Genomic DNA, 16,613 nt, shown 5'->3' on the forward strand with positions numbered 1-16,613 from the left:
TAAAATATCTATGTAAACAAACTGTACAACGAAAGTAAAAAAATACCGGTTATTTTCTGCTAGTTTTACATATCCTGGTAAACGCCCCCCTGAGATCCCCCTCCTGGTTCGAATTTTGGAAAAAAAAAACTCTTCGTCTTGGTCTGAGGCCTGGACCAAGGTATCTGTAACAAACAAACAAACAAAAAAAACTCCACCCGATGGAGGCTGTATTTAGAAGTCAACGCCTGTGGGAGTAGCGCCATTCATCTCAGCGACCGCGAAAAGTATGGATTTGACACTAATATCCGTCATTTTGTATTATTTGTACGTGTTTCGGTATCCCTCCCGGTGACCCCCGGCCCGCAGCCGAATGGGGTGAATTTGAAAGTTAACGCGATCGGAGTTTCACCATTGATCTCAACGAGCGCGAAAATTATGAATTCGACCCTAATATCGGTCATTTTCTACTACTTTTACATGTCCCGGTAAATGCCCCCCTCAGTTCCCCCTCCTGGTTCGAATTTTGGGAAAAAACCCTTCGTCTTGGTCTGGAGCCTGGACCAAAATTTGGTAACTCTCGGTCCACTCATCTGGTCCCCAGGCCGCAGACAGACACACAAACTAACTTTATTTTATTTATATTAGATTATAGTGCTATAGTTAATAAAGATATGTGCGTAAGTAACTTGTTTTATATGATGTACGTATTATGTGTACGCATTCTTCGAAGTATGTGTGTGTATTCGTGATTGCGCTTGTGTATCGGTCTTTAGATCCCCCTGAATTGGTCTTTTGCTCTCTTCCTTGGGGGAAAAAAACTGTGGTCTTATGATGTTCTGACCACACACTAATTATAGAAACAGATATCTCGAACCTACTTTCAAAACAATCATTAACTGCGGAATTTCTATAAACTACATTTTTTTTTAATACGTGTGTATAATGAAGAAGCTTTTTCTTCACGTATTTCTACGAGATTTCCTTTCCCTGCAATACCAATTATTGTACTTTCAATGTAATTTATTGTCGTTTTTCTCGTCTTTCTTCCAGGGTTATTTCAAAAATATTTGAGCCACATAAGTTTGCATGTGATCAATTTATGTGCACTTATTTTTTTCTTTCTTTCTTTCTTTAGATATAGCGTTTCTATTGTGCCTTTTGTATGGAAGGACTTGCAAAAAAGACTGACAATGACAAAGCTTTTGCAATGTGATCCAAAGAAACAGGAAGATAGGGAACCATTCTTCATTACGGTACGTTCTCTACTTTTTCTCTAAGTTCAGTCGAAGAGAATATAGTGTGATACAGTTCAGTAACAGCCATCCAGTTTTGTTTTAAGTGCAATATAACTTCAGTACTTAACGCACAGTTTATGTCATTGCTATATAGTATTTAATTAAAAGTATTACAGTGTTAAAAATGAACCTCGTTTTCATCTTAAAGTACTATCTAATGTAACAATATACAGCTTTTAGTAGAAAAGAGTATTTTATTGAATCAAAATGTACGTTTTCACTACGAAAGTGTATAGTTATATCTCCATTTTATTGATATTACTATTAGGCTAGAAGCAACTGTTATTCGAATTTGGTAATAGAACATAGTTTATTTAAAGTAGGCACAGTTCTTGAAGAACTTCATAATTTTAAGAATAAATCCTTCTCAATTTTAGTAGGTATGCTGGTAATGTTGCACATCTCTTACAGATGCACGCATATATAATTAAATTGCCGGAATTACCTTTTAGTGCGTTTTATTTTTTCTTTTTCCGAATCAATATCGATTTCATTGATTTCTGAAATCTTCATCAGTGGCTTATGTCTTTAGAAGAAACACGAATTGCTTTTTAACGTCACATATCTTAATTCTCTTCTTGACTTCAGGCTTTATGGTTGGTTTGTTTGAAGCTTTGCATTCCTTTTAGCACCGAGACTATGTGAGAGGTAGGCCTACAACTTAACGTCTTATCCGAACCACATGAGCTCCATCAGGAATCGGATCTCCAGCACTGAAAGCGCGTATATTAACCATATAATTGCATTATAACAAAAGAAACACTGACCAAAGCTTAAAACACACTTTATTTTAAATTATAATAACGGTTTCAGATATCTAACATATCCTTCTTCAGACAATATCGAAAATAAATGAAAATACAGACATATATATAATCATTGTTATGACAAAGTTTAAATTCTTTAACAGTCATATATATATATATATATAAAACCTTTTAATTTATTTTCGATGTTGTCTGAAGAAGGATATGTTAGATATCCGAAACCGTTATTATAATTTAGAATAAAGTGTGTTTTAAGCTTTGGTCAGCGTTTCTTTTGTTAAAATAATCAATCCAAAGCCATAGATAGTCTTATTATATAATTACAACGGAACTCCTCGAGTTTTGTGGTAAATGTATAGAAATACAATAGAATTCTTACATTATCCTATGCTGTTCCGAATTTGTCGCACTCAAAAGAGAAAGAAGAGATTAAAAATGCATTGAAAAATAATTCTATCAATTTTATTATATAAATAAACATTTGTAATAATTTATTTAGTATTTGGTTCCCTCTTAATGTACAGCTATTGCACAGAAATATGCATAAAAACATGGAGTTCTATTTTTGTTATATTACATATGAGTGGTTTTTCGTAGTCGAATGTAGAATTATCTTTGCACTTTACTATTTGCATCTTTTTGGAAACAATTACTTTTCAGCCATACTTCAGTTTCACGAAGGAATAAAGGAGAACAAGGATTGGAAAATAAGATTAAAATTAAAAGTATAAGAATAGTGTTATATTTCTATGCATTTTAATCCTGATTATTTTTACTATAACTTTTATTTTAGGCTATTGGAGAACTTGAACAAATATACTTTGAAAATACCCGTCGCCATACAATGTCCAGTTCCTGCTATAACATTCACCTTCGACCAACAATAGTTTTGAAAAACGCTTTACCAGTTGATGTAGTCTGCTGCTTTCAAGGTCTGCCCGTTGAGAAGCCTCTGAAAGCTGGCGAAGTGATGCAAATCCCAACAGTTGAACCTGGAACATCCAGTATCATCATAAGGGTAAGGAGCATTTATTACTATTAATCCGTTACACTCGTGTTTGTGTATATTGCAACAAAATGAAGTATGCGAATTAAAAATGAAACTTAGAGGAACTACACAGCAAGGTTTTAATCATGTGCAAAGCATGCAAATGAATAAATTACAGAATCCTGACCCATTTCTGAACGTGGGAGGAGTATAAGTAGGCGACTGTTGCAAAGGTAGTCGTGTAGTGTACCATCCTCAGCAAGGACCTATGCTTCGTCGATGTCAGTGGGCTCTATATAAGCACATTACGAAATTTGAATGGGGGCGCATGGTCGGCCTGCTTGGAGGAAGATTTTCGTACTGCGACATTTCTACTCGTAAACGGTCGATTTATATATTGATAAATGGAGAAAAGAAAAAAAAAAATGCTAAAGATGATCTACAATATAGACACTGGGTTGTCCAAGCACAGCAAGAGTTGGGATACAGTTTGCATAATCTGAGTGGCGTTTAACGCATTGGTACGTTAAGGCGAGGACCCAGTTCGAATCTCAGCCCAGTTGTGCATTTTATTCATTCTTTTTTGTGTCATTGAATTCGCATTTAAACAGGAGTTGTGATACAAAATCGATTATTTTCTTCATTTATTAAGTATTAATTGATTGTAATGAATCCTATTGATATACTTGTTGGGAAAAGGAAGTAGTAAAGACTTCATTAGTTTTTATTCTAAGATAGGCAGGACACGTCGCTTGCGGGAGTGTCCAGAGTTTTAGTTGGTAAGCCAATGGGAAAGTGACCTTTGGTAGGTCAAAAAGAAAATGGAAGAGTAATATTAAGAAGCGTGGGAGTGTAGAGAGTTCTAGTTGGAAGGTCTGTGGCTCAGAAAGACGATAGAAGTATAGTATTTACAAGGATTGGAGAGAGGTGGAGAGCAATAATCTGTAGTAGAATGGCTTGGGATGTGATAGAATGTGAATGTGATGCCTGGGATTTTGTTTCGGCAGCTATAAACCTTCGAGTATCTTAAATGATAAGAATGAGTGATTTAGTCTTAAGTGATCACAATAAACTACTGTTTATCATTTTGCGTTTGTGATAAGTAATTCACATTTCTGGTGTCGAAATTTGTTTTGTGCGTAGCTGGATCTTAAGACAATTTATTTATTTCTCTTTTTGACTCTTTTCAAGATAATTGATTATTTGGAAAAAGAATGGACTTGCAAGAATGAAATCCCCTCGAATCCTCCAGAATTAAGTGTATGGACATTTAATTCATATGATAGTGTGCAGAAAACATCCTTGGATCTTGGAATGCATACTACTAAGGTTAAAGGAACATTGGTAATGACATTGTATTGTCCATTTTGGATGATAAACAAAACAGGACAAATGCTTTCGTATAGGGTGAGTATTACTAGAAGTTATGTTTGGATTCAAACAATTAGTTTAGCCGACTTACAAAGAGCGAAAAAGTGGCCTGACTGGACCGGGATCTCCGACTGCAGGAGTGAGAGAGTATTTGGCTGTGCTGGGAAGCGGACTGGGTTGCGTAGTGGTTAAGAGTCTTCATCCCGGCGAAATTAAAATACCGCTAATTTTACAGTAATTATGTGATATCTTCAAATAGATAAAAGGTAATTGAAATATGGAACAAGAGCGCCCTAGACAATATTATTTTGCGTGAGGTACCGTTATCACAAGTCACCTAGTGGCTTTCCGTTTTTAGTTGTTTAGAAACGCGAAAATAAATACCGATTTTCAAAATGTCTCGAAATCGAAAGCAGATGAGTGAGTCGTGATAACGGTTTCTCATGTAAAATAATATTGTCTAAGGCGCTCTTGTTCCATATTTCAATTATCTTTTATCTATTTGAAAATATCACATAATTACTGTAAAATTAGCGGTATTTTAATTTCGCCGGAATGAAGACTCTTAACCACTACGCAACCCAGTCCGCTTCCCAGAACAGCCAAATACTCTCTCACTCCTGCAGTCGGAAATCCCGGGTTCGAGTCCCGGTCTAGTCAAGCCACTTTTTTACTCTAAGTAAGTTGTTCAGTTCGCACCTATAGAGGATTGTGGTGTGTAAAATAAATCGGTTGTTTCTTCTCATTAATATAAATTAGTTTAGCCCTTTATTGTGATAAGTGGTATGAAAATATATAGTGCTCGTTCATGTTTACATTTATTTATATAAACATAATTTCTGCACCTGAAACATTTGTTGATTCAGAAATAATATGATTTATATTGAAGGCAGCTTATATCTCGCGAAAGTAAATATAAATAGCTAACTGTGAATATGATAACCTGCAACAACGATAAGAGTAATTTCAAATTTCGCACAAAGTTATGTCAACATTTTAGATTTAAAATTTTTCCATACAGGCACTCCTAAATTTTCGTGGAAATCGATCAAGTTCGTATAATTTTGTTTCGCTTTTTAAACACCTGAAACTTAATTTCTTTTCCGTTTTGACTGAATCTGTATGCAACTATTTGAATCTAAGTAAATTGTCGTTTCCGGCAAGAAATATTGTATACTATCACTCAAATTTAGAAGTATATGAATCTTTATTAGTGTAAAATCGACAGTATTTTCTTTTATTTTTTGTATCTTGTTTCAAGATATTTAGAAGAATTAGTTGAAAAGTGAATCACAGTGATTCAAATCGATGATGAATCGTGCGTTGTTCTTTCAGTAATAAATAAACAAAAATTGTCCGGTTTTCACAGTACGTGGACTGTTCAAAAATTCGAGGTATTCCGTACATTATATACTGTGATATAAACTATTATATTGTAATGTGAACTATTACATAACAGCATTTTGGTATATTCTGCACAAAAATTTGATGTTTTACGTAGTATGAATATTAATGTGTTGAGCGAAATAAGTAATCAAAAATTTAAGAAAGTTCGATGATTCACTAAAATGCTAAAAATTAATCTTGTGCAACTGATTGAGATTACAGGAAATCACGATCAAAAGATCAGTGCAGTTTATCAAACTTTTAACCTTAACCTTAATTATACATGCTAAAATAATATGAAGTTTTGAGTTGACATATATATTTTACGGATATATTTGGCTTTGTGTTTTGATTTTACGTAATAATATAGTTTAGTTATGCAGTAACTTCGTATTAGTTCTCTGTATATGAGCCTGCTAAACTTGCTTTTCCCTGAAAATAAATTGTTAAACAGGATAGAATATTTTAGCTTAAGTAGAAATACTATTAATTAGCATTCAAAAAGGAAATTAATTTTTGTCATGTCTTTCTTTCAACGATTTATCTCCAAAGGAAGGAAGAAATGAGATAATAGTGTATATTTATATTAAAATGGTTTGCTTACGTTTTATTTCTAACAGCTGTTCAGTGTCCATTTTACCATTTACCACATACATACTAATACATTAGATCTCCAATGCTTATAAGCAATGTATAACCAAATGAACATTAATAACAATTTTTTTCTGGTTAGAATAAACCATTAATCTACTTCAGTTTGTCGAATATAAACAATAAAGCTGTGGAAATTATGGGTTGGTACAGCTCTGAAATAAACATTATAAAAGTTACTTATTTTTGTTCCTAACGTATGTTATAAAACAAAGTTAAGACTTACTTGCTTTCGCATTTGTAGAAAATAAAATTCAGTTAATTTGTAAGATTTGTTTCTTTTTATTACATAGACTATATGAGACGAGAATCTACAGCATACGTGGGGTCCGAAGCACATCAACTTCTTTCGGGAATCGAAGTTGGGTCTCTCATACCTTACGTAGAAAGTTTAACCATTTAAACTCGAAGAGATTCTTATTTGATATTTTTTTCCAAGTCGGAAACTCCGGAAGTAACAGGATAAGAAAGAAAACTAATTAAACTTATACGACGGCAGTTGGGTGAATGTCATAGTAGATACTAATGCTCCAGGGGTAAACTTTCATGTGCACTTTTATCACTTTGAATCTACTAAACCCAGTTCTCACTAATCGCGGGTAATCTATTTGATGGGGGTAGTTCAACGTGTATTAACAGTTAAATTATTACGAGTTTCTTGTATTGTGTGCAAAAGTATGACTTTACGTTGTTTTCATATTCACTTCATTAATGTATGCCTCTGCAGCGCTTTTAGTTCGATGAAGTGTTCTCACGAATTCCATTACTTTATTTTAGTCCTAATACGAGGGTAGGTCAATATATAAGTCGCAAAATAGAAAGAAGAGCGTAAAGAGTTACGTGATGAATTGGATTTAATTCTCTCGTTATCAACATGTACATTTAGGCACTGTTTCCAGCGTTCACGAGTCCCTCAAAGCGTAGTAATGAAGGTTGTTCGTGATTGGTGTAATGGCCAGCTGGTAACCTTCCTATTGACCTCCTCCATATCCCGTAAATGGTAACCACCTAGGTGATTCTTCAATGATCCGAAGAGATGAAATGTGTGCCAAATCTGGGTTGTACGGTGGATATTGCAGTCGCACTCAACCCTAAGGCTTGTATGAAAGCCACTATGGTATTGATACTATGTGGATGAGAGTTACAACAGATCTCCCTTTCTCAAAGCATCTGGATGTTTCCTGCAAGTAACCGTCCGTAATTTCGTCAGGATTCAGCAATACAGGTGCGGTTACAGTGTGACCAGGGTAAGAAATTCTACCCTTGAAATGAGCAAGATGCCTTGGCTGGCCCAAAAGACGCTTCTGTTACCTTCCCTTACTGACTGGATAACCTTAAACTTTTTTTTTTTTTTTTTTTTTTTTTTTTTTTGTTTTGGATGATGGGTTTCTGTTCCATACTGGTACACTTTGTTTCCGGTTCAAACTGGTAAATGATGATTTCGTCACTAGTGAGAATGCGGTTCAAAAACTCATTACCCTCTCTTGCGTACCTCATGAGATGCTGTAATAACAGGGGCATTCTGGTTTCTTTATGTAGGTCAGTGAGTATACGGGAAACTCGTCCATCGTCCGCACACTTTGTGAAAATTTAGTTTGTTTTGCACAATATTGTGCTCTGTCTCATGTAAGCAATTCAATTGTGAAGCCACCTCATCACAAGTCAAATGTTGATTTGCCCATTTCATCTCAGGATAATGTTCTTATGAAATTCTGTCGGACGATCGTTATCACTGATGCTGGTTCGAACACGCTTGAGATGTTCCACCCAGTTGTAAACGTATTTCTTGGAGAAATATTTGTTACTTGAACAGGTACCATTACCTTGTTCACTTCCTCAGCATACAGAAATAGAATTATTACGTTGCTTCTGCCACACGAGACATTGACCACTAGTGCCATCTTCGATAAGCGGTGATGCTGCCACCTACATCTACACTTGGGGAAAAAATCAGAGCAAGGAGTAATACTCATACACGGCTAATACTCATATCAAGGAGTAATACTCATATCACCAATTCGAAGATATTTCATTTTGCGATTTATATATTGACTTGTCCTCGTATATAAGATCCATACAAAATTGAGTTGAGTTGATTTTGAGTTTAACGTCCCATTCAGCAGCGAGGCTATATGAGACGTGGACTTACTGATTAACGTGGAATCCGAACCACATGAGCTCCAACCGGGAATCGAACCCGGGTTTCCCACGCCAAACGCGCGTACGCTAACCACTTAACCACATCAGTAATTCTTGAAAATCATCTTTATACTATCAGTCATTACTTGGGATAGAAGAACTGTATTCCAGTTATTTAAGTCGTTTTCTGAAAATGTCTTGACATGCTTTCTTCAACGGCAATAACCTGAAAAGACAGTTTCATGTTCTAAGTAATTTGTGTACATACGTATGTAGCATTTGTACATTAGTTTATAGGAAAATAAACCTTAACAAATGATGAAAGTGTATTAGTAGAACCAGTTATGTTATATTGATCACAAATATTTAAAATGTTGATCTCAATGTTATTTTGTATTAAGTTGTAGTATTTGGAATATTAAAAAGTTTATTTTAAATTCCTTCACTTTATTAGGAAATAAAGATAACGTGATGACTATTAGTGTCGTTTTCACGACTTTTAGTTGTTTACATAAAGCTTTTAGTCAGCTGATGTACCATTCATTGATTTACAATACATAGAAAACGGAACAACATAAAAAGTATTCGCTTGACTATCAACTATGACTCAATATTACTCATAGGGAAACTCTTAAATATAACTTATTGACTAAAGATCTTGAATACAAAAAAATATATCGGTGCAAATTTTACGGGATAATATTTGTACGTAAAATTTTGTAGATAAGAGGTGTCTAGCCTCATCAAATTAAAAACGCATAAGAGAAAACCAAGAAGAGATTTGATAATAATAATAATAATAATAATAATAATAATAATAATAATAATAATAATAAACAACTTCCTGAACAAAAACTGAAAGTAACTTTCGATTATAGCATCAATGATAGTAAACAGAGAATACAGAAGAAGTTCCTCTACGTTCTGTTCAACGTCAGGGATATTTTAGAAGCCACTTTTAGCTTTTTATTTAGGTGGTATTCTCCTTTTTTTTTATTTTAGAAAAAGAAAAAATGCCTGATTTTCCTTTATCTGTTTAATATATTTCCTTTCATATCCTGTTATTTTCTGATGAAGCCCTACGAAATACCGAAAAAGTCGTTTCATATTCTACCACGAATGAAGAAGCGGCATGTAAGTCTTAATTTTTCCACAATGCCTTCCGCATCTATTTGAAATGCTGTAGAAGTTTAATGAGTATCCAGTATCTAACATTTTTATTTCATAGTTTCTAGTACTGTTAGTGTCGAAGTAAATTTTTAACTTCATGAATATGCAGCCAGCTAGAAACTGTATTTCTAGATTAATGCTGTTATTTAGATTTTGCTTACAGCTTACTTTAGTGTATATATATATATATATATATATATATATATATATATATATATATATATATATATATATATATATATAATTATTTATTTATTATATGTCGCTGTTTAGTAAACTCGTTGATTTTGCTAACAACTCGAATTTTGTCAAAGAAAAAGCATGTAGCTTATTTTATCCACACAAAACTCTTGGACAACAATTAATATGCGAGAAGGCAATAGACTTCCGAAGATTTTAAAGATAGTAATGAATAGGTAATGGTTACTATAATAGTTGAGAATTAATGTACGAACTGAAGATGCATAGTTTAAGATGTGGGTACTATAATTTTTTATAACGTTAAATGCATGAATATATCCATGAATATAAACTGGTTAATATTACAACGAATTGAACGTATAGAACACATTTTAAAAAATGTTTTGACACTGTACTAATATTTTATTATAACAGCGATGTTCCAATACTCGTCACCTTCTCATCGATATTTCTCGACGTTAGTGTGGAAGAAGTGAATGCATTGTTCAACTAATTCTTGAAGATTATCCAGAAGACGGGTAAAGACAACCTAAAAATAAAAATATTAGCGTAGATATATATGTAATAAATTTGTGCACTGTTTCCGACACACACACACATATATATATATATATATATATATATATATATATATATATATACAGGAACTAGATACTAAAAACATTTATGGTGTTTTCGTGATTCGGTGGAATATTTTACTACTTCGACTCTGAGTAATTGGTTATTGTATTTGTATAAAGTGTTATATTCTAGAATGGAAACAGTCTAAGTTTTTCACAATTTAACTTAGAAGCTATCCCGACGAAACGCACCAGTGTATTATATTTGAAATATGGATGAGAAGTTAATGAGTATTGGATCAAAACCATTGGAATACAAAGGTTAGTACAATGTCAAGAAATAGTTAATATTATATAGTAACAAAGTAACTCAGAATTCTTAATTATAAATGTTACAACATCTGCAGATGAAGATTTCTGTAAGATAATAATTGAAGCAGATGAAAATTTTAATTAAGGATCAAAGGTTTTTGTCATAAATAGAAGATAAGTAGAATATATTATTTCAGAAACTTAGTAAACTGAATATTGTGAAGCACTATGAAAATTTGGTATTTTACTTCCTTAATACAATGCTTAGTACTATTAATTTTTTTAGATAACCAGGTTTAGACCTTAAGTAATGTTCTTGAAATTAAATTTTAATAGAGTTCTTATATGTAAGAACTTCATCCTCCGCTAAGCATTTTCATAAAGTTGCAAAGTATGTGTTTGTATTAGTTCTAGTTTATCTTATAATCCATTTACTTAACGTGGATTATACATTACAGAAGTCCCGCAGAACAGAGAAAAATGAAGTTACGGGAAGCCCACTTAAGGTAGATGCCTGTGTAAAATTCTTTAATTGAAACAAGGAAACAAAATATAGGTTTCATCCGTTACTAGGGAAGCATGGCTTGTTTGTGTGACATCTGGGCAGTTCAGAAATTTCTCGTCATTTTTTTAATTTTGTGCTTCAGTAGTTCTGATTTGCGTAGTTAAGTATATGTATAGTTGTCTGCATGCAGAGTTCATGTTTGTTCACATTTTTCTTATTTGACAACTAACACAAGACATATATTCGTAATTTATTACTAATTTTCGTTACTTGAAATTCTAAATTAACATTAATTTTAGATTTCTTTTCATAAATTCTTTGACATTGCCATAAGTAAGCTTTTAAAAGTATGACAGCACTTGCAAATGTGGACCGTATTGGATTACTTTCTAAATGCAAATTACACTTTTTCTAGCTTAGTTCTTTGTCGATTCTTGAATCTTCATGAATGCTATTTTTTCTTTTTTAAGTAGCTTATTCAATTTCATTTTTCAGAAATTCTTCAAAATGGTGTCTACTTCTCGTAATTTCGAGAAGTCCATTTAAATTTCTCTTGACTGTTATGTTCGCTCTTTTCGCAGTTATTACTATCATTAGTTTTAATAACTTCATGCCAAAGTATGTCCGAATTTCATAAATCTAATACATAAATGTAATTTAACTTTTATTGTTCGTTTTGAATTTCGAATGAGAAGTTAATATTCTGCTATGTTTCTATTAACAAGACAATGGTCTTCTACCATCTCTTTATATCCTCTAATGTGTGAAAATTTTCTCTATAGACTGTTATCAGTTATACGACTTGTTGGCATTGGTAACAGTACGAAGTTAAAAAAGACGAACACCTATCTTACTTCAAATATTTTTTTCTGCTCATGGGTAGGACAGAGAAAATATTTTCTGCTTGCTAAAACGGTGCTTCCGGATAAGAATGTAATCATATAGGGTATGATACATGTGTTTCACAGTGACTAAGTATTTATCATCATTGTCTCTTGAAAGAAGATCTTCTCATCAGTTCTTTCTATATGGAGATCATTTTATGATTTCTCTTACGAGGTTGTTGTAGAAAATGAGGGTAACACGATGTTATCTTTACAGTACTAGCGGAAAGGACTACCTTGTGCGCATTATCCAAACAGCAGATTCATCTCCGACGGACCTCTTCGAAAGTTAAATTGGTGGTCCCGCGTAGCGTAGTGGTTAATGCTCTCGCCTTTGATGCGAGCGGCCCCGGGTTCGATTCCCGGTAGGGCCTCTCGGATTTTCCTCATTCACACCAGGCAAATGCCGAGATGGTACCTAACATATAAAGACCCAGGTTGCCTCCTTCCTTCACTTTCCCTGGATAGTGTGATCGCCGAAGGACGACATCCCACATATGTAACGAGCTAACATGGCCATAGATGCCGAAAGTCCAGAAATCTAAATCCTAAAAGTTAAATTGGAATTACGGTTTGTAAGTTTAAGCATCAAACTGATTTCAACAGTGAAATCTGAAGTCATTAATTACATTTCCAGTAACGAAGAGTATTAGACAAAGATATTTTTTGTATTATCGTACAAACCATTACATTACCAAGATCATTTTTGAATTCCTATTTTAAAATAGACTCAGATGGCGACACTAACTCATTATATCCGCTAGGCGAAGTTCAGATTGTACAAACGCAAATTTTTACAATCCATGTAACTTGGTGAGCACATTTGTATTTTAAAATTCAATTCATCGAAATGCGAACATAGGTAATGTTTTAATCCTTTTTATAAACTTTTCAAATATTAACCCTTTAGGGACGGCTGTCGGTCTTTTTTCACATACACAGACACACACAAATAAGGAGACGTCTGAAAACCATCCAAACCTATAATCCTCGTCGTCCAGTATGTAGCATACCCGTCCTCGAAACGTAACAATCGGTTGTGTGTTTCCATTCTACGATGAAGAGTCCGAAAATAAGTTTTCCCCAGATGACTGTGGACATAGGTGGGGATGGAAGATCAAAAATAGCATGTGACATTAAATATCAGATTTACCTTTATTTTTCCACATAAGTACCATGTACATTGAGACATTTGTCATATCGGTCTATAAGGAGGAATTTTTTTTGAGAATAGGACAAGCTTTCGGTGACTGATATCAATCCAATTGATTCCATTTTTTTTTAGATCGATGTTGATAGTTCAGGTTTTATTTTGTGCAAGATGATTTTATCACTAATTTGATCGATGACCAATGATAATACGTTCTGCATAAATGCCATAAATGGTGCAAGTAGATTAATGAATGAGCTAACACAGTGAATAAAAGAAAAAAACAATTGTCTAATATATTGGGGCCTTACTTACAAATAAATATGTAGCACAGTTCAAAACTATTAATTGAACTACAAATAGTTTTACATTTACCAGTGTCTTATTAACGTTTTAAAGCTTTTTGAGGAGTAACGTGTATTCGGCAGAGCAACTTTATATACTCGCGTAATATAGTGTCAACCAAACACATTTTCTCGTTTGATTTAGTAAAGAAGAGAAAACACTTTCTTTGCAATAAGGGCATGTAAAAAATATCTAATAAAGACACATATTTCGTGTATTTTCGGTCAGTCGTGAATTTTTCACTCTTGTGTATCATTGAATTCGCATCTTAAAAGATACTGTGATATAGAATCAGTTATTTCCTCCATATATCAATGTAGGGTACATTTTGTACTTAATACGCGCCACTTCGTTTTCAATTCCCTCTTGAATTTTCGCATTTTTTTTTTCTTTCTTCTGTTTCGCAACTGCAATCACATCATCGTTGGATAGCTTTTCAGACATCCATGAACAAGTAGAATGTAATGTGCAGTTCTTAAGTGGCTTGTGTGAAAAATCTTTCTTAAATGTAGAAATAGTCATTTCAATGTTTTATTTTTTTCTGAACTGGGTCCGTTGGGGTGAATCTACACTGTATCGGATGGTGGAAAATTGGTGCTCTTCGTTAGTACAGAAAGAATCCTTGTTACCCAAATTTTCAAGTGCCTGTCTTTTTGAATTTATTGTATATGTCTGTGTCTTCAACTTGTATTTTTACAACTTTTTTTTCTTTCGGTATTCTCAATACTTAGAATTTATTTCCGTAACAAGCATATTTATGCAAGAATTCTTGTTTTCCATAAACACACAGTAGTTAGTAGATCCTGATCTCTAATGAAGATTTCTATATTTTTAGCAACTAACAGAACGTATTATCAGCAATAATCGCAATGCTACTGGAAACTGTTAGAACAAACTACACACTAAATAACAGAACTAACTTGTGTTACACAAACTCTATGTTCGTACATACCGAATGTCTTTGCGACGTATATTCTCCTTCCCTGTGTTATAACTATGATTTGTGTCATTAAAATATTTATTTTTCTTTATCCATTAATATTTTAAGCTTAGGTTATCTATACATTGATGCCAACGCTCAAGGTGCACTGGAATACCACTTCTCATAAGATCAGCAAAGTCAAGCACTGCCAAGTTTGGTCCGAGGAAAAATGGATAAGCGTTCGTACTCATTAGATGGTGTTAGCGAAATGGCGTCCACCCAGCGTCGTGAGGACAGTTGAGAAGCTACATAGAAGAAAGAAGTAGCAAACTCCGGTCTAGAAAGCCGGCGTTAACGGGGAAGGTAGCCAATGTGCTGACCACATATCACCCCAAAGGCATAAGTGCCACAAGCCAATTGGTAGGCCCTGACCCGTTACGGGCTGTTGTGTCAGGAGTTTATTTTAGTTTGGTTTTATTTATACATTGACATATAAATTATTTAACTAGAGTTCAAAATTCATACTAAATAGTACCAAAATAAAAAGAATTGTAAATGATCCGTATATATGGAATCAGTTTATATATATAATATGTCTGAAAGAGAGAAAATAATAAGCACCATCATATAACAAAGAAATTTGCAAGATAGGACAGTACAGAGCTTTAAAAAACATTAAAAAATACACGTATGTACAGTACATTACACTACTGAAGACTATTGTAATTGCAATAATCGAATGATCCCACGTTTGATTTCCACACAAATTGCAATAATCGAATGATCCCACGTTTGATTTCCACACCTGCCAATTGGAGTTTTGTCGTAATTATCCTGATTCATTACTCAGTGCTTAACGGAAAAAGTTCTTTCATTGCAGCCAGAATCCTTGCTTCCTTGATTTGCAGACAACAAGTGAATTTAAAAATGTTGAGATATGACACTATGTCAATAATGCGTATAATTTGGTATGCAGGTATAATTTAATTTGACATGCAGAAATTATTGTAGTATATTGTATTGGATGTTTGACTACAGTAATCCTGAGCTAAAAAGAAATAATCGGAGTTGTAAAAGAAGGCTGTTTTTATTAATACAGGTTTATTGCAAATGCTCCGTCAGGCTTTCTAAACAGAATTCATAAAGTAATACATATAAAATATTGAAAGGTAAATAAGAAATGGAAACTGTCTAAGTTTTATTCAATATAAATGTTTGGTATGACTTCCTTTCGTGTCCTGCTCACATTTAAGCGGTACTGTAGTTCGGCTTACGAATAATGTAGTTAGGGCCGGCCATATGCAATTTGTCTCCCCTTACAATGACATCATTTGGCCTTCCTTCTTACTCTAGAAGTAACACATCCTAAAAGCCACGATTTTAAGTAGTTTATCAAATCATAATTTTAATAGTGTTTGTGAAAATATGAAATTCACTGAATAATAATAACAAATTATTAACAAGAAAAGTTCTAGCGTCGTTGAGAACGTACAAAGTTATCATGTGTTATCAAGAATCAAGGTTAAATTATTTTATATTACTCTACTGCTTTCTTTAACAAAATAAACCTAATTATATTTGTTCGTTCATTTGATACAAAGCAAAGTAACGAAAAGCGTATAGGAATTATGACACGTCAAATATTAAGCATCAAGTTCTTGCCAGTGCTGCCTATTGAAAAAAAAAGTATATATATATATATATATATATATATATATATATATATATATATATATATATGTATGTATACTTTTTTATATATTAAATTATATTAAATATATTAAATATTATATATATTAAATTAGTTACAGCCTCATATTGACTTCTAGTCTTGAGGAGTGAACCATAAAAGCACTATATTTAATTTCACTATCATTTTAAAAATAGATCATTACTGCATTGTTTATATAAATAAAGAAAAAAATCTTGGTTTCATATTTGGAAAATCAGAAATAGGGCCAGAGTAGATATTTCAATTTTGTATG

At 33.2% G+C, this 16,613-nt stretch overlaps 1 protein-coding gene across 2 annotated transcripts in view; it reads left to right on the forward strand.

Moving 5' to 3' along the window:
• Positions 1 to 16,613, forward strand: part of Vps13 (vacuolar protein sorting 13C) — a 426,449-nt gene that overhangs the window by 256,416 nt on the left and 153,420 nt on the right. Inside the window, exons 38-41 of one of the 2 annotated variants that reach the window (XM_081749100.1) lie at positions 1,118 to 1,235; positions 2,838 to 3,062; positions 4,224 to 4,439; positions 11,281 to 11,328. In XM_081749100.1, the coding sequence (XP_081605226.1) occupies positions 1,118 to 1,235; positions 2,838 to 3,062; positions 4,224 to 4,439; positions 11,281 to 11,328 (607 nt within the window). The remainder of the gene's footprint in view (positions 1 to 1,117; positions 1,236 to 2,837; positions 3,063 to 4,223; positions 4,440 to 11,280; positions 11,329 to 16,613) is intronic. The other variant, XM_081749101.1, reaches the window with a different exon arrangement.

Source organism: Thermobia domestica, chromosome 2 (assembly GCF_964235325.1).
Source record: "Thermobia domestica chromosome 2, izTheDome1.hap1.1, whole genome shotgun sequence".
NCBI classification, from domain to species: Eukaryota; Metazoa; Arthropoda; class Insecta; order Zygentoma; family Lepismatidae; genus Thermobia; species Thermobia domestica.